This window comes from Carcharodon carcharias, chromosome 14, assembly GCF_017639515.1.
Source record: "Carcharodon carcharias isolate sCarCar2 chromosome 14, sCarCar2.pri, whole genome shotgun sequence".
NCBI classification, from domain to species: domain Eukaryota; kingdom Metazoa; phylum Chordata; class Chondrichthyes; order Lamniformes; family Lamnidae; genus Carcharodon; species Carcharodon carcharias.
This window is the reverse complement of record NC_054480.1, coordinates 43,733,049-43,752,354: the sequence shown is the minus strand read 5'-3', so window position 1 is coordinate 43,752,354 and position 19,306 is coordinate 43,733,049. Positions and strand designations below refer to the sequence as shown.

Below are 19,306 nucleotides of genomic sequence, written 5' to 3'. Positions count from 1 at the left end.
AAGTATTTTCCAATTTAAAAAACACACATGCACCTTACAAGTAAAAGTCCAACTTGGTGGCCACTGTTTTGCAGCCTTTGTTTGAATAGATCTTTTCATTCTCAGGAAAGTACGTCATTTCATCGGCTATCAGTCATGATCGTTGTGCATTCCCTTTCTGCCTGTCTTCCATGTATCTTTTGTTTGTCTGGAAGGTCTTGTGGGCCTCTGTGGATCTCTTCTACCTGTTGACCTCCTGCATGGTTAGCAAAATGCTGCGGGCTTTTGGTTGGGAAGACTGCAGATGAACTTTCAGGACACCTTCATGCAGCCCTAGCCCCTGGAAAGCCTTGTTCAGACAGCATCTTCAATAACAATCTCTGATAACAGTGTAAGCCAGCTGGCTGCAGTTGACAGCATGGGCACTGGCAGAATGGCAGGAGTAGGAGGATGAAATCTGTCATCCTGAAAGATGACACCGGGCCAGTACCTCAACAATCCTAGTCATGTTTTGGAGGACAGATTGATGGGCAGCTGTGAAATCTCTTTTGAACACTGCTATCCACAGTCATGATAGCAGCAGAGTTTGTGTGGAAAAAATCTACACTTGCATGGCAACATGTTGAGCCTGCAAGACTCAGTCTGAGCTTCCACTGCCATACTCATAGGTTGTGTAGCTCCTAAATGTGCTCTAATGGAAGCTGAGACATTAGTCATTTAACAATGGTTGGCTACATAAGTGTACACTATCTTATCTAGGTAGAGAGAGGAAGTGTGTCAGTGAGTGTGATGCAATCTTTTTGGGTGATGGGCTGTCATGTCATGAATAGCTGGTAGCATATGCAAGCTGTGTGAAGTGGGCATGAGGCTTGATGCAGCACTAAGTGGGTGAGGGTGAGATGAAGCTATGAATGTGAGGTATGATTCATGGTTGATAAGGATGTTTGGTAGATGAGTGAAGTGGTGGTTGTAAATTGAGCAACGTGTGGGGAGAGCTGGTTGCATATTGTATTTGATGACGCATTCACTGATGTTGACCACTCATATAAAGTCATTAACTTTCTTGCAGCACTGCATCCAGGTCCTCGGGGCTAGACACCTCGCATTGACCATGATGGCTATCTGCTCACACTGCCTTCACAGTGTTTGTCTGGAAGGTCTTGTAGGCCTCTGTGGATTTCTTCTACCTGTTGACCTCCTGCACCAAGGCCTCCCGTGCTGCATTGGGAAACTTTGGTACATGGCCACTGCCAATGTTGTGCCACATATCCTTCCTGGGTCAAACTCACGTTCAAAATGACGTCCAGTCAAAATGCATCATCCCTTTCAGAGGTGCAGCCCAACTTAAACTCATGCTAGCCTCTCATGATTTCCCTCCTGCTGCCACTCAAAAGCACACTTGGGGCTGGCAACATGCTGCAATCATGTAAATGAGAAGACAGCTCAAAGTTTGCATACTGCTTGTTTTGGAAGGACTGGGCAGGAGTTAATTGTGCATTATGTTCCCTGTGCTCATTTTCCTGGGGATATCCAGTCTTGGCCCCAATAAGTTTACATATCCAATTTTTCTGCTCAAGGATGCACTATCATCACCCCAGGGATGTTATTTTAATTTGATTTAATTTATTAAGTTTTCTTTAAAGTTTGGGTTTTTTACGAGAGTCAGTTTTAAATTGGGCACAAAAACAAAAATGTTGGAAAAACTCAGCAGGTCTGATAACACCTGTGGAGAGAGACAGAATTAACATTTCGAGTCTGTATGATTCTTCTTCAGAGCTATAGGGAAATAGAAATGTGGTGAAATATGTACTGTTTAAGGAACAGGTGAGACTAGATAGCAGGCCAGCGATAGGTGGAGGCAAAGGAGAGATTGCAAAAGGTATCATAAACCAAAGATCAAAGGATTGTTAATAGTGGTGGTACTGGCTAAAGGAGGTGCTAATGGTGACAGTAAGGGTGGAAAGCAAAATGTGATAATGGTCAGACCAGGGTAAGCACTCTGGAAAGTGACAGATGGCCTTAGTGGGGGTAGAGGCGGGGGGGGTGTGGGGAGGGGACAATGGTGGGGAAAAAGATCGAAAATAGGCTAAAAGCTGGGGACCAAACAATGACTAAACATGGAATTAAATTAAAAATAATAATAATGAAAGTAAGTGGAAAAAAATTAAATAAAAACATAGGAAAAAGGGGATCAAAAAGGGGGGGGGGGGGGGGATGTAGAGAGTTAGTGGTCTGAAGTTGTTGAACTCAATGTTAAGTCCGGAAGGCTGTGAGGTACCTAATCTGAAGATGAAGTGCTGTTCCTCCAGTTTCCGATGAGCTTCACTGGAACATTGCAGCAGGCCAAGGACTGACATGTGGGCATGAGAGTAGGATGGTGTGTTGAAATGGTAAGTGACAGGAAGGTCTGGGTCATGCTTGCGGACAGACTGAAGATCTCTCCAGATTTTAAATTTGGTACTTGCTTCCTTTTGACTGATAGCCCTAAAAGTTGTGTTCAAAAGAGGTGTACATCCCTGTTGTATGCTGTCTGTAAGTTGACATTGGGCAGTGAGTCTATTCTACAGCATGAGAAGTGTGGAATTCATTCATAAATGTGACTGAAGCGTAAAAATGTTTTTCTTTTTGTGGCTATTGCTTCTTTTGCAAATCATCTTAAATTGGTGTATTCTCGTTCTCGATCCTTCCACCAATGGGTACGTATAGCTTCTCGTCTCACGATCTAACCTGTCCAGGCCTCCCTTGAAATGTAGGAATATAATTTTTGATCCAGATATACTGGCAAAAAATGTTAACAGATATCGGCACATGTGTGCATATTACCTCCAGCATTATATGTTGGACCATGGATTACAAATCATAACAGTGCTTTACAAACGGGTAGCTCTGAATCTGCACTAAACTTCTCTCCAGTGGATTGGAGCTCCGCGCATGCGGCACCAGCCCGCGCACGTCACAGTCGCGTGTTGACGCGATGACGCAATTGGCGCCGTTTGCTCTGCTCCTCTCGCTCGCGGATCCCGGCTACCTGGTAACGGAGAGGGCGGACGGCAATTTGGTTACTGAGAGGGAGAGGCGGCAGTCTCAGAGCTCCTGAAGCCACTTGGATTGCTCATCTTTCGCTAGCGTTGGGCGATGGGCTCGGTTTTGGGGGTGTGCTCCCTGGCCAGCTTGGTAAGGACGGAAATGTGAGCAGTGAGACCGGGAGTTTGGGTCGGGCCCTGGTCTGTCAGCCCAGGGTGGGCGAGCGTTTGTGTTTCCAGCGGCAGAAGCTGCGGCTTGTCATTGCTCCACACTCGGCTGTTTGACGGCGGCTACGAGCTTAATGATAAGGTTTAGTTTCCGCTGATTATTACACCAGCTCTTGTTCATTCTCAAGATCAATTCCAGAAACTTCGGGCTGATGTCTTAACGCGCCTGAAAATTCCAGTTAAGGTGTGGCGGTGGCTCTTTCGCCCTTCACAGTCTATGTTTACACCAGCTGGGTGCTGGCCACCGCATGTCGGTGGACACACTTGCAGTTAATCATGCTTTAAAGCGCAGACTGATAAAGAAACTACCCCATCTCCTGTACAAATCAAGTGCACAATTATTTCCTGGTACAGCATGTAATCACGTGATGTTTTTCAACTTTGATCGCATTAACTGAAAAACATAAAAGACTGGTTTGCCAAATATTTACAAGCTGAAATCTTGACAATATTAGACTAAACACTTTCAGAAAGTAGAGAAGTTGGGAACTGGATTACCAGATCTAATCCGAAAAGTGCAAATAACTATTTTTGATTAAGACTTGCCTTTATATAGCCTCGTTCATGACCTCGGAACGCTTTTATATTTAATTATTTTCAAAGGCTAGCTACTGCTTTAATATGGGAAATGCAGCAGTCAGTCTGTACGCAGCAAGGTCCCACAAACAGCGCTGAGATAATGACATGATCTGTTTAGTGATTTTAGTTGAGAGCTAAATTTTATGCAGGGTGCCAGGTAGAACTCTCCTGTTCTTCTATGAACTAGTACATAGGATCTCTTAGGCCCAGAAGGCCTCATCTGAAAGGTGACCTCCCAAGTGCAGCATACCCTCAGACTGCACGCGGAATGTCAGTCTGGATTCTGTCAATACACGGATCACAGTAAATATACTTTTAAATGTATGAAAGTTCAAAGCTTCAATAATAATCACTAATGGGTTCAATAATCCATCTTATTGATTTTATTTAGAATTTTTCAGTTGCACCCACAAAACTGGGTATGCTGCACCTCAAACTGTTCCTTGTCTTAATGTGGCCCTCAAAGTATAACACATCTGCAGTTTGCTTGAATGACACATTGGGCCTTATGTCCTTGTATGCCTGATCCATCAGTGGTGAATTTATGCCAAACTTTGCTGGAGAACTTGTTAGAATATGCTCCTGACAGGCGATAGTGACCAAATAATCTCACTTAGTGATGTTGATTGAGGGATAAATGTTAGCCATAACAACTGGGATAACTCCCCTACTTCAAAATAGTGCCATGGGATCTTTTACATCTACTTGAGAGGGGCAACCCAGTGTCTTGTTGCACTGATAAGCGTAGAATATGCCATGGTTACGATGGTGCCATTCAAAAGCAGCACCATTGAGAAATGTTTGCTGTCATTTTTGATGTTGAATGGTATCTTATTATTTATTCACTTTTTTTATATAAAAGCTCGTGTTTGACCATACTGTGGTAACCATAAATCATTGGGCTGAATTTTGCTCCTAGCAGCAAAGCTGTTTGTATATTTGCACTTTACTCACAGACATTCTATGGGATTTTACACCGGAATTTACTGTAATCAGAGAACCATTTTGACATGGTGACTTCTACAAGGGATCTGGGACATATATGAACAGAGCTAACAACTGTGCACCTCCTTAACCAGTCAGATTGCAGAATCATTAATGAGCAGCACAGAGTCTGAACCAGGGAGTGCCAGTTAGTGTCAAATCAAGTACAGAAATCAAAACCGAGAGGGAACAAAAGAGGGATTAAAAGAGAGAAAGAGATGTAAAGAATAATAAATAAACTTTTTGGTTTTTTTTAAACCTCCAATACTAATTAAAATCTGAAGTAACGAGACTCTATGTTTGTAACAGTTGATTTTGAGTGCCAGGAATGTTATTTGGCAGTAATTGTCTTATCATGTTATTAAGAGTTTACTTACACTGGAACGGATAGGCCCTGGTGATTTTAGTTTGCATATGCCACTTAAGTACAGCAATTTCATTTGTGGATCTTAAATGAAATACTGTTCAATATTGAAGTTGATAGCAAACATTTCTCAATGGTACTGCTTCTGAATGGCCATTCCATATATTTGAATGGTGAATCTCTTGGTAAGGTACTGTTCAAGTACACAATCTGAAGAGCAGGGCAACTAGGATAGCAACTCAAAAACAGGATTACCTGGAAAAATTCAGCAGGTTTGGCAGCATCAGTGGAGAAGAAAAGAGTTGACGTTTCGAGTCCTCATGACCCTTCAACAGAACTAGGTGAAGATGTCACAGACAAAAGAACACAGAGGTGTTGAATTTGGTGATATTATCTAAACTAATGTGCTAATTAAGAATGGATGGTAGGGCACTCAAGGTACAGCTCTAGTCGGGGTGGGGGGGCATAAAAGATTTTAAAATAATGGAAAGAGGTGGGAAAAGAAAAATCTATATAAATTATTGGAAAAAACAAAAGGAAGGGGGAAGAAACAGAAAGGGGGTGGGGATGGAAGAGGGAGTTCAGGACCTAAGGTTGTTGAATTCAATATTCAGTCCGGAAGGCTGTAAAGAGCATGTCCTTGGCTTGCTGCATTGTTCCAGTGAAGCCCAACGCAAACTGGAGGAACAGCACCTCATCTTCCGACTAGGCACTTTACAGCCTTCCGGACTGAATATTGAATTCAACAACTTTAGGTCTTGAACTCCCTCCTCCATCCCCACCCCCTTTCTGTTTCTGAATTTTTCCAGGTTTTTGTTTTTGTTTTGGATTTCCAGCATCCGCAATTTTTTGTTTTTATCTTAGGATAGCAACTTCCTGATTTCCATGCTTAGCTGGGCAGGTGCAGTCACAGGAAGTTGCTATCCAATTCACACTTTAATGGCAAGCCCTGTTGGTCTCATCATTGTTTCTACAGCAAAACCCAGGTTATTTGTTTTGTTTTCTAAAGTTGTGGAAATGGATTTAACGTGTGTGTATTATGAGCAGCAGATGTGGATGCAGATACTTGAACTAATTGAAGTTTGTAATTATTTTCATATTTTGGTGGACAAATTCGTTTCAAAGCACTCATCCTGTGAACTTGAAATATATTAAACGTTCAATGGATAATCTTTAGGAAATAATTATTTAATAATTCATTTCTCAAATATCACTGTCTTTGAATGCACTGCAGCTGAATGGTCATCGAAACTTTCTAAACAGATCAATTTTCTAAATTAGTGACTGACACTGTTAAGTAATCAGACATCAGTGAATGGATACAAAAATTAAATGGCCATGAAAAATATTTAACTTCACTTAGTAGGAAAAATTCTAGGTAGCTAGTATGTCCAGAACCGAAATAGTTTTACGTTATCTAAATAGATCAGGAAAGCTCAGTAAAAAGACATTTATATTTTAAGAAAAATGATCTTGGAGCAATCTTGCTGCTGCCAGGTCACCATTGCCAACCTAGTTCAGTCCATAAGTGGCAATGCTTATCAAATAGTATTAATATAGGTCGAGTATCCTTTATGCAAAACCCTCGGGGCCAATTGTGTTTCAGATTTCAGATAATTTTTGTTTTCGGGTATCACATATAGGCCTAGGCCTAATAATATTATAATGGCCGAAGCCTAGGATAGCTATATTCCAAAGTAAATAAAATGGCTAGAAAAGCAAGATGTACCACCGAATAATAAATACGGGGTACCTGTAATAAGTTCTCATCCATGGTACCATCTGTGATCCAGCTTGTAGGAGAGGGTTCACAAGGTGAACAGTGTGGACAAAAATTGCAAGATAAACAGTGAGGACAAACAACTAGACTTCCCGCTCTAAAGGTTAGTCGGTGAAGTTCGTGTTGGCTCGGGTCAGAGACTTCCTGTGCTAAAGGTCTTGTGTTGTCGGTGAGGTTCGTGTTGGCTCGAGTCAGAGATTTCCTGCGCTAAAGGTCTTGTGCGGTCGGCGAGGTTTGTGTTGGCTCGAGTCAGAGGCTTCCTGCGCTAAAGGTCTTGTGTGGTCGGTGAGGTTCGTGTTGGCTTGAGTCAGAGACTTCCTGCGCTAAAGGTCTTGTGTTGTCGGTGAGGTTCGTGTTGGCTCAGGTCAGAGACTTGCTGCGCTAAATGTCGGTCGGGTTAAAAAAAAAGTGCAGTTTTTGGATGTGTTCAGTTTTTGGATTTACAGATAAAGGATTTCGATTTGTACAGCAAATTGGACATCACCATTGATCTTTTTAAGGAGTGGTGATTTCATGGAAAATGAATTCTCACTATTTTGGGGAGGTTCACAGTATAAAAGGTGCCAGGAAATTTTGGCTTCACTCTTCACTCGCTTACACTATAATTTTCTGAAAACTTTGTACCACAGTAATAATGTCCTCTATTCAAGAAAGGCAGGAAACTATAAACCAATTAGCTTAATGGCTGTCATTGGCAAAATGCTAGAATCTATTATTAAGCAGGTCGTAGCAGGACATTTAGAAGATCATAGTACAATCAGGCGGGACTCATTGATTTTTTGAAAGAGAAATTGCGATTTACAAATTTATTAAATTTCTTTTGAGGATGTAACAAGCAGGGTGGATAAAGGGGTACCAGTGGATGTAGTGTATTTGGATTTCCAAAAAGCATTTAATAAGGTACTTGAAGGGGTTATTGCACAAGATAAGAGCTCACAATGTTGGAGTTGATATATTAGCATGGATGGAGGGTTGACTAGATAATAGAAAACTAGAAAACAGGATAAATGGTTCACTATCAGGTTGGCAAACTGTAACGAGTGGAGTGTTGCAGGGATCTGTGCTGGGGCTTCAGTTATTTACAACCTATATTAATGACTTGGATGAAGGGGATGATTATTTTAGCCAAATTTGTTGATAATACAAAGATAGGTAGAAAAGCACATTGAGAGGAGGATACAAAGTCTGCAAAAGGGATATAGATAAATGAAGTGAGTTGGCAAAAATTTTGCAGATGGAGTATAATATGGAAAATTGTGAGGTTGTCTGCAGTTGTAGAAAGAATAGAAAATCAGAGTATTTTTTAAATGGAGAGAGACTGCAGAATGCTGCAGTACAGGGGATCTAGGTGTCCTTGTACATGAATAACAAAAAGTTAGTATGCAGGTATATCTAGTAATTAGGAAGATAAATGGAAAGTTGGCCTTTATTGCAAGAAGGATAGAGTATAAGAGTAGGGCACTGTACAGGGCATTGGTGAGACCACATTAAGAGTACAGTATTGTGTACAGTTTTGGTCTCCTTCCTTGTGGGGGAAATATCTTCAGTGGAAGCAGTTCAGAGAATGTTCACTGGGCTGACACCTGGGAGGAAGGCATTGCCTTATGAGGAAAGGTTGAGCAGATTGGGCCTATACTCATTGCAGTTTAGAAGAATGAGAGGTGATCTTATTGAAACAAATAAAATTCTGAGAGGAATAGACAGGGTACATAGTGAGAGGATATTTTCCCTCCTGGGGGAATCTAGAACTAGGGGCTTGGTTTAAAAGTAAGAGGAATTTCTTCCCTAAAGGTCACAAGTCTTTGGAATTCTCTTCCACAGAGAACAGTGGAGGCTCGGTCATTGAATATATTCAAGGCTGAGCTAGACAGATTTTGATCTACAGTGGAGATGTCAAAGGTGGTGAGGGAGCAGGAGCAGGCAGGAAAGTGGAGTTAAGGCTCCAATCAGATCAGGCATGATCTTATTGAATGGGGGAGCAGGCTCGATGGGCCAAATGGCCTACACCTGCTATTTCTTATGATCTTGTGTGTAAACCTTAAAGGTACCACTTATCATTTTCTGAAATTTCTGGACCATAATCACCATAAGGAGAAATGTGGGAATAAGTTCATTGAAGCTTCAGTATGCTGTAGTAGGATCTGAATGTGCGAATCAGATCTCCACACCCCAAGCTAGTTATTTCATCTGTAAATACTGTGTAAGATGCAGATGTGTATCTTGATGCTGAAGCATGTTTTATGAATTAATGTTGCAACTTGAATTGCTTTAAGGAATTAGTTATTTGTAATACTTCTGTTTGTAATATTGCCTCATAGGTGCCATGTCTGTGCAGCAGTGCTCCTTGTTTGCTGTGCACCTGCTGCCCCAACAGCAGGAATTCCACAGTGACCAGATTAATCTATGCATTCATTCTACTTGTGGGCACTCTTGTGGCTTGTGTTATGCTGGTACCTGGAATGGAAACACAGTTGAAAAAGGTATGTTTTATGCAATTATTCCTAAGTAGAAGGAACATGAAGTGACTAGTGCTGTAACCCCTTTTGATGGAAAGCATTAATTTTTCATTTTTGAATGTTACTGTTTATCTCTAAATGATGATTTGCATTACACATCATCTGTGTTAGGCAGATGGGGTACAAAAGTATATGGATCATTATTTTCCCTTATTGTCACATAGAACCATATTTAAGTTTAAAGATCCTTGGCATTCTTAGCTCATTCACACAAGTTATGTCAAAGCTTTTCAATCAGCACTCTCTTTTCATGCAGTATAAATTGTTGTTCCCTTTACTATTGGTATTCTTGTGAACTGTCCTGATGAGTGCAAGACGAAAATCTTTGACAACATGTCTCTTTCTTTCAGCAATATTCGAGTTCTGTACTATCGAATGACTAAGTTATATGTACTTAATTTCATTTGTGATAAATCTGAGAAATGGTATTTTTCAAGTTTGCTGTAGATAATAAATAATGTTATGAATAATTTGTATTAATATTTTCTGGGGGACAGGTCTAAAACACAATGTAACACATAAAATAAACATCAGTAGTTGGACAATAAACTGGAGCTCTCCCTTTTGGGTAGATCATTAAAAATAGGAATGGTGGAAGTCAGGTGGAAGTTGGAAATGTTGACAAGGTATCCACTTTGTCCTGATTAGAAACATCATTGAATGTTGGTGCTTGTAGGTTAGAATTCATCTAATTCCAAAAATATATTTACTGCAAACTATCCAGAAATGCACACATTATCACATTCCTTAGGTATGTAATTTTGAGTTGACAGTATGTACCTATATCAAACATGACGGTCCTTCCATAACTCATACGAACAAGGAGCAAGAGTGGGCCATTTAGCCTCTCGAGTCTGCTCCGCCATTTAATAAGATCATGGCTGATCTGATAGTAACCTGAAATCTGCATCCCACTTATCACCCCCTTGCTAACCAGAAATCTATCCACCTCTGCCTTAAAAATACTCACTTGACAAGGTCATAATATGGGAAGGTTATTTGTCCAATTTAGCTTATCCATCTGAAAAATTTAATTGACAGCCCTTCATCACGCCATTCAGTAGGCACCAGAATGACTGAAATTTTTGCTTCTACTACTCCTTGAAATCTAATTATTGATTTTGTTTTTGCATGAAGAAATGTTTCCTAATGTGAGTCCTATATTTGCATTTCAGTTTAAGCTAAGCCCCCGTGTCTTACTCTTGAGTTTATTTGGAGGTAATATCCTGATTAACCTTTCCCACACTGTTGAGCATGTAAAGTTCCTACTTGGTCACTTCCCTGCAAATGTCTTTCAACCATGCCTTCAGCAATCATAATCCTTTCATAGAGTATATAGAGTATGTCAACTTTGTTTTCCCTCCAATGCCTTACACTTCTCTCTCGGATTGTATGTTTACTGTTCTGCCCATTTTCTCTAATTTTCTATACAGAACCCAGGCTGCTTCCATTGAGTCATATGCATTGGCCATTTTTAGGGTGAGTTTGAGTCCAGGTCCTGGAAGTACCGGAGAAAGAGCTAGGACCCAGCACTGAATCCTGATGTGCTCTTCTTGGTCGTTGTCATTTCCATGCAAACCACCCCCCCCCCCAATGCCTCCCATCCCACTATAATATTACTTTCCAGGTATACAAGTGTTTGCTGTTCTTTTCTTTCAGCCAGGCTCTTATCCATTTGTACGTTTTTGCATTGACTGCTAACTGCTTAGAACTTGTACACGAATCTTTACAGGGTAATAGACATTTTAGTGTATTGTCTCTGTGACACTGCTAGATTTCCATATTCTATTAATCCTCTGCGTGGAAAATCAAATTCTAACTTCTCTTTGTTCTTCTTGTAATGATCCTCATTGATGTGTTCTTGTTATCAATTTGCTAACCAATGGAATCATTCTGTCCAAAACTTTTATATAACCCTATAACTTTCTCTGTTCCAGTTTAAAAAAAAAGTTAATCCTTTTAAGCCTTTCTTAGCTATAACCTCTGGTTCCTCATATCTTTCTGGTGAATTTTGGCTGTCCCTTTTCCAGGGCACTAATATCCTTAATAAAATTGGGTCTCCAGAACGGTGCACACTACTACAACTATGGCCTAACCAGTATGTCATACAAATTCAGCACCTTTTCCTTGCTTTTAAAAAAACCCAGAACCTTATTTGCCTTTTTGACATTTTACACCAACATTGTCACCTATATAGCTCAACAACATCAACTTGCATTTGTATAGCACCTTTTAATGTCGTAAAATGTCCCAAGGCATTTCATAGGAGTGTAATCAACCAAGGACTCACACCGAAGCAAAGGAGGTGACTTGAGAACAAGTGGCCAAAAGCTTGGTTATAGGTAGATTTTAAGGAGCATAATAAAGAAGAGAGAGATGGAGAAGCAGAAACTTGTAAGAAGGGAATTCTAGAGCGTGAGGCCTAGACAGCTTGAAGTACACTGCCCACGTTGGGGTAAAGGAAGTTGGGAAGCATAAGTGATCAGAGTTGGAAGAATGCAGAGTTCTCGGAGGATTGTAGCACCGAAGGAGTTGACAGAGATGGGGAGGCAATGTAAGAATTTGAACACAGATAAGAATTTTAAAATTGAGCCGTAGGTGAACCAGGAGCCAACGTGAATCCATCCACTGACTATTGCGGAAAGAAGAGTTCCTTCAGAATGCTAAAAGCAGAGGCCCGACTGCAGGTAACAAATATGTTAATGAGGGATTCAGCAGCAGAAAAACTGAGGCGGAGCAGAGTCAGTTCATGTTACTGAAGTACAATTCGGTGGCTTTTGTGATGGAGAGGTTGTAGGTTGGAAGCTTAGTCGGATTGAGCCTGTGACTGGCCAGAAAGGGGGATTGTGTCGATAGTTAGGGAACAGGGTTTGTTATGGGGGCCAAAGTCAGTTGCTCCAGTCTTCCCAAAGTTTAGTTGGAGGAAATTTTGACTCATCCAAGACTGCATGTCGGAAAAGTAGCCTGATAACTTGGGCAGTGAAGGAGCTCAGAGTGGTGGTGGTGAGACAGAACTGGGTGTTATCAACACACGTGGAATCTGACAGAATTTTGATATTGCTGAGGGACAACATATAGATGAGAATTAGGACAGGGCAAAGGATAAGTCCTTGGAGGGTCTCAAAGATAACAATATTTGGCCTGGGAAGAGAAGTCATTGGAGGAGATTCCTTGGATATAATTGAATAGGTAAGAGTGGAACCAGGCAAGGGCAGTTCCTTTCGGCTGAACAATAGAGGAGAGACATGGGAGGATGAAGCTGAAGGCAACTGTATTCCAGTCTGGAGATAGGTTGCAAAATGAGGAGGGATAGTGCACTATGGTCACAGCCACGGAGAAGTCATTAGTGAGCTTGTTTGGGGCCGTCTCAGTGCTGTCACAGGAATCAAAGCCAGATTTGAGAGATTGAAAGCTAGAGTTGTATGAAAATTAGGCACACATTTGGGAAATGTTCAAGGACTTTGGAGAAAAAAGTGGGTTGACAATGGGATGGTAATTTACAAAGACAGATGATTCAAGGTTTTGAGGAGGGGATGAAGGTGCAATTCTAGAACTTTGTTACTCCTGTTTTAGGTGTACTTACTTTCTTATAATATGTTCATATCTCTCTCTTGAACTGTATTTGTCATCTCCCAATACTTCAGGGTGAAGAATGTTAACTCTGTTTCTCTCTCCACGGATGCTGTTGGACCTGCTGAGTTCTTCCAGCGTTTTCTGTTTCTATATAAGCCATTAGACATAATCACTTCAGTCAGTAGACTCTGGCTGAAAGAGGAATCCTTCCAGCCATAATCTAATAAAAGTTTGAACCATGCACCTTTTATCCACTAGCTGTGACCCTGTTTGGGTAACTGGACAGTTGGGGAGAGATCATGTGATGAGCCCACTAATCATCTTCTGTTCTAAGAAACTGGTTTTCTCGGGCCACACAATAGAAGCAAAAGAGGCAGGACCCCTAAGTGGGATACACTCTCTCCCTCTTCGCTCAGCCTGCAGGCTTGAGCCCTGTCTGATGTTCTACCAGCCACACACCGCAGGCAGCGTCTCATGAATAAGCCCAGCAGCTGCTGACTCCATAAGAACAGATATAAATAATCAGTTAACATATTTAAATCGTCTCAACACTGAATCCAGAGGGACCATCAAGCTCAGCCTGAAACCATGCAAGTCATCAATTTACAAGACCCATATACCTTTAACTTTTATTGTACTTTAAAAAAGATTGCTTAATCCGGCCTCCCACTCTGTAACTTACATGTGTGTGTGTGTGTGTGAGAGAGAAACCTGAATGCATGTGTGCATGAAAGTTATTTTTTAGACTGAGCAAGTACAATAAACACTATTTTCTATTTAAAAACCTGCAAGGAAACATATCCGTTTCTGTCATTTACAGTCACAGCAAGTAAACTGTTAAACCCTCACTCAATTGGCAAACATATTCTTCAAAAAAAAACCTGTTGCGGTCAGACAAGGAAGGGAACTATTCTACCCTTTCTTACCTGATCATAAGCTAGTATAATGAAAAACATATAAAAGAGAAAACATTCAGTTAACTTACAATTTGATTGTAACTTGATGATTCTTCTTGATAGATTCCAGGATTCTGTGAAGATGGCTTTGGTACCCAAATTCCAACTGTTCATGGGTCCGTGAACTGTGATGTGTTAGTTAGCTACAAGTCAGTTTACCGTATCTGCTTTGGATTGGCTGTCTTCTTCTTTCTTTTCGCTCTGCTTTTAATCAATGTAAAATCCAGCAGGGACCCCAGAGCTTCAATTCATAATGGGTAAGTAATCATATGTTCCTTGTTCACAATTTAGTGGTGAAAAAGAAGTCAATGCATGTAAAAACTGTTGCATAGTTTTAGGCTTTACTCCTGCTGATCCAGGTTCCAGCCCTGTAACTGATAAAACTGCCCTGTTTACATGATGTGATTCTAAAAGGGCCAGGATGGAGGATGTGGGGGGTGGAGAGGGTATCCAATCCTTGACCCTGGGGATGGGGATTGGCAAGGGGTGGGGAGGAAGGTGGCGCTTCTGATCCCTGACCCTTGGGGTTGTTGGAAGGAGGGGGTTGGTATTGTAGGTGCTTGGCTTGATGGGGTGGAGCTTGGGAGGCTGGTGGGAAGCTGTCCTTCTTGCTGAAACGGTCCTTGCCTTTCTTCAACTGCTGGGTTTTCTGAGGGCTGACAAAGCTGGCCAGTGATAAACATGAAAACATAGACTGTTGGTCTCATTAAATTATTTAATTGGCCAGCCTTTCTCCTGGGAACTTCTTTGTCTTGCCTCCATTAAGCCTGGAACTGAATGGGTTGAAGGTTGGGATTTAAAATTTTTTAACTTATAACATCTCGCCTGACTCCAGCCCACCTGTTTTTTGGAGTTAAGCTTCAGCCCTTTAACTCTGCAAGATGTGTTTGGGTTTGTCCTTATGGTTAATCTATATATTTTGAAAGTTGCTTTATTTTTCATAAGTTTTCATTGTTAACCTTTTGTTTTTTGATTTTGACAGCTTCTGGTTCTTCAAAATAGCTGCCATCATAGCTATTACAGTAGGAGCCTTTTACATCCCTGAAGGACCTTTTACAAGAGGTAGATCAGTAAGATGTCTTTTAATGTGTTTATAATTTTATTAAGCTATCAGTTAAGATAAATAAAAGAATGTTGTCTTAAATAGTGGAAGGAACCATGATAATTGATTACTTAGAACAGGACAAACATCTGCGATTTTTCCTTTGAAAGCAAAATACTACAGATGCTGGAAATCTGAAATAAAAACAGAATACTGGAAACACACAGCAGGCCAGGCAGCATCTAGGGGGAGAAACAGAGTTAATATTTCGGATCGATGACCTTTCATCAAAATTGAGGAAAGTTGGAAATGTAATAGGTTTTGAGCAAGTGAAAGGAGGGAGGAAGAACAAAATGGTAGGTCTGTGATATGGTGGAAGGCAGTAGATATTAAGTGGCAAAATATTTCATGGTATATGAAAGGGAATGGTAATGGGTAAAGAAACAAAAGATGAACCTAGGTGAGGTGTGAATGGCTGGATAGTAACCGTCCAAATGCAAAGAAAATGAATCTCAGAAAGAAACGAGAATAAAAACAAACCAGCAAAATAAAATTAACAAAATGGAGGCAAATATGATGGCCTAAAATTATTGATCTCATTGTTGAATCTAGAAGGTTGCAGAGTGCTGAGTTTTAAGATAAGATATTGTTCCTCAAGCTTTTGTTGGGCTTCATTAGAACAGTGTAGCAGGCTGAGGACAGAAAGGTCAAACTGGGAGCAAGGTGGAGAATTGAAATGACTAGTGACAGGAAGCTCAGAGTAACACTTGCGGGCTGAATGGAGGTGTTCCTTAAAGTGGTCACCCGGTCAGCATTTGCTCTCCCCAGTTTAGAGGAGACCACATTGTGAGCAGTGAATACAGTATATTAATTTAAAAGATGTACAAGTAAATCACTGTTTCACATTGAAAGGAGTATTTGGGGCCTTGGGAGGAGGTAAAAGAGCAGGTAGCATCTCCTGCACTTGCATGTGACTTTTCTCATTTTTCTGAGAGCACATACTGATGCCAGAATCATTTTAGTTAATCAGTTGTATTTCAATCTACATTGCCACATAATGAGATGTTTTTCAATCAATAGGTGAAAGCTTTGCACTTTCTTGTTACCTTTTTCTCTTTCCTCCTTCCCTTGATCTCACCAAAGAAAACAGGAGCTTTTGAATTCAACTGTAGTGTTCCACCCTTCCGATTGCAGAAATCTTTAAGTTTTGTAGCCGGCAATTTGAAGTGTCTGCATGCACAAGTTGATTCAACTTTTTTTCTCCATTATCACCACTGCACACCTCCCCCTGCGCCCCCCCGGATACCTAGAAAGCTCCTAGCTAGAAATGTTATGCATCAGAATACAGTCATCTTTCTGATTAAGACTTCTTGCTATTATCTTTATCTGTCTCCCTGTTTCTGATTCTTGTTAATTGTTGATCTCTATCACGTGCATTCTGGGTTTTTTTCTCTTTACCTTTCCTTCTCTCTAGCTCCCTCTGTCTTACTCCACTGCTGCTCTGTTTCGTATTGGTCCTATTTACCCATCATGATCTTTTCCATCTCAATTCCAACCTGATAATCTTTTTCACATTTAAAAAAAAAATCTATTGTAATTTTGTTTTCTATCACCTATGCTGCTAATTTGTTGTTGTCCAAAGTGTCATTCATAGTGGTTTGTATACAACATGAGCCCAGTTGAGCCAGAGCCAGCTTGCGTGCTGCATGGTACCTGTTGGTCTGACTTTTGAAATTTATGGTAGGAGTGTAAGAATAGGAAAGAGGAAAAAATATAAAGGGCAAAGAAGGGGAAGAGCAATCAAGTAGGAGTTTAGGGAAGAGCGACAGAAGGGGAGAGATGAAATAGCAATGCCTTTTCTTAGATGTTAAACATCAATTTTTCTAAATTCTGTTTGTTTTTTCCCTTTAGCCTTGTTTGCCATTGGTACATTTGGCGCATTCTGTTTCATACTAATCCAGTTGGTTTTGTTGGTTGATTTTGCTCATTCATGGAACGAGTCATGGGTAGGAAAGATGGAGGACGGAAATTCAAAATGCTGGTATGCAGGTGAGTAATAAGTAAAAATCTGTACTTGCAGGAAACAGTCTTTAGGAAATACTCAACAACTTTCACATCGAGCTGTTAGAAATTAAGTTTCTTCAAAAGCTCAATGAGTTCAATACAATGTGCTTTTGTAGAGAATGCTGTATAAAATTACCACTTTATCGTTAAGACTATGTATTGAAACTGCTTAATCTAATTGTAGCAATTCAGTTAATTTGGCATTTCTGATCATCAGTGGAGATGTTTACAGGAAAAATTTTGCATACATAATGCCCTGTACTGTGCTCTTGGTTATTTAGGTAATGTGCCATTCATTCTTCAGTAGCAAGGATAAATCTACTTTTGAGCTGGCAGATTTTTCTTGTGCAGGACCTATAGGAGTATTTTAGATAAGAATAGTTTGAGGGTATTGAAGACTTTTTGAACAAGATTGTCATAGCATTCTAATCTACTTGTATAATTTAGATGTAATGTGCACCAACCTTAATTATATTCAGGAATATAAAGATAATCATTTTAGCTTCCAAATTCTATTAACACTCATTCAAGAAGATAGTATGTTGATGTAATAACATACTGTCACAAAGCAAAATACTGCAGTTGCTGGAAATCTAAAATAAAAATAAAAAATGCTGGAAATACTCAGATCTGGTGACATGTGGAGAGAGAAACATAGTTAAAGCTACATATTGACCTTTCATCACACCTGGGGAAGGTTAAAAATGTAACAGAATTAAGTTCAGTTATAGAGGCAAGGAGTAGTGGGTTTGGGGGGTGGGGGGAGAACGAAAGGAAAAGATTGTAATAGGGTGGAAAACAGGAGACATTAAATGAAAAAAGGTGTGATGATGCAAAGTAAAGTTGATAATGGGACAAGTTAAGACACAACAAATCGAGAAGAGGTGCAATATGGTTTACCCTTAAATGCCCTCTGAACAAGGGCAGTTAGGGATGGGCAACGACACATACATCCCATGAATGAATGAAAAAAAGCAGAACTATCACAAACAACTTTGGTCCAAAAACAAGAGTAATTAAACAAACAAATGAGCAGGATCAGGATGTAGATATGGAGGTAATGATCGTAGAACTTGTTGGTCCACTTATTCTGATTCAGACATGAGAATCACTGGGAATAACGGAGTGCACTCAAACTTTGGATTAGTTATCCAACCTTAGTGCATTCACACGAAATATATCAAGACGTGCAATACAAACCTAAGGCTTATTGCTATGGACTACTTACCACTAACAAATTGTTCAAAAAATGAAGCAAGTGAAATACCTACAAACACCTGCAAGCAATCAATTTCATGTTGACTGACCAAGTCGCTCTTTCCCTACAGTTGCAACACCACACTTTTATTAACAATATCTTTTATACCTCCATTCTAGGAAGAGACTAGATGGTGTACTGAAATTACCTTATCATCCAATTAGTATTTGTTTTGGGTCAATATAGCTTATCACCTGCTGAGCCCTTTTTTTAAACAAGTCTGCCCTGGTAGTTCCAATCATCTTTAAACATCCTTCAGTCAGTTTCCATCAGTTGGAGGGTGCTTGGCATAGTCCTTAACCTCTGATATTCAGCAGGACTCAGCTGCATTGGCATTCTATCAACTGAGTTTGTATCTTTAGCCCACCAGCTATTGTTAGTTGATAGTGTCTTATCTGAAGTAGTCAAAACTATTAACTCTCAAGGTTTGCTAGCACATTTAAAACACAGCCGTTTCATCTCTGAACACCATGACATTGTTCAATTTGATAGAACTGTCTGGGAAAGTGTTGCGGAAAATGGAGTGAACACTCAGACCCAGGAGGTTTGTCTCGGAAGTCTTTATTGAATCATGATATCACGGAGAGCCCAGCAGCATACAATGGAGCTAGCCGGCACTCTGAGGAAGCATCAGAATGCACACATAGTTATAACATTGAAATTTTATCTTTGACATCCATACAATTGTTCTGCCTTAGTTTATAATAATGCAAAAACCTTGAGTAGTTACACAAAACCTTGAGTAGCCCATCTGTGACAGACAACAGATAGCATGACTAGGCCCTGTCTCTTGTGCTGATAACAGACATCCTAACTTTGTTTCAAGGACTCTTGGTAGTTTGTTTATGATACTTGTTTTTCTTCCTTCCCAATGGCTGACAGCGCAGGTTTGTCTGCTACTGGTGCAAGGAGACTTTGTTGTAGTATTCCACTATGGTTTAACCACTTAACCCTTTGTTA

General features: G+C 40.4%; 1 protein-coding gene across 1 annotated transcript in view; it reads left to right on the top strand.

Moving 5' to 3' along the window:
* The first annotated feature begins 2,938 nt into the window (after positions 1-2,938).
* Positions 2,939-19,306, top strand: part of LOC121287345 (serine incorporator 1-like) — a 43,160-nt gene continuing 26,792 nt past the window's right edge. Inside the window, exons 1-5 of the mRNA XM_041205132.1 lie at positions 2,939-3,153; positions 9,256-9,417; positions 14,046-14,239; positions 14,965-15,044; positions 16,936-17,073. Of these exons, the coding sequence (XP_041061066.1) occupies positions 3,115-3,153; positions 9,256-9,417; positions 14,046-14,239; positions 14,965-15,044; positions 16,936-17,073 (613 nt within the window). The 5' untranslated portion in view covers positions 2,939-3,114. The remainder of the gene's footprint in view (positions 3,154-9,255; positions 9,418-14,045; positions 14,240-14,964; positions 15,045-16,935; positions 17,074-19,306) is intronic.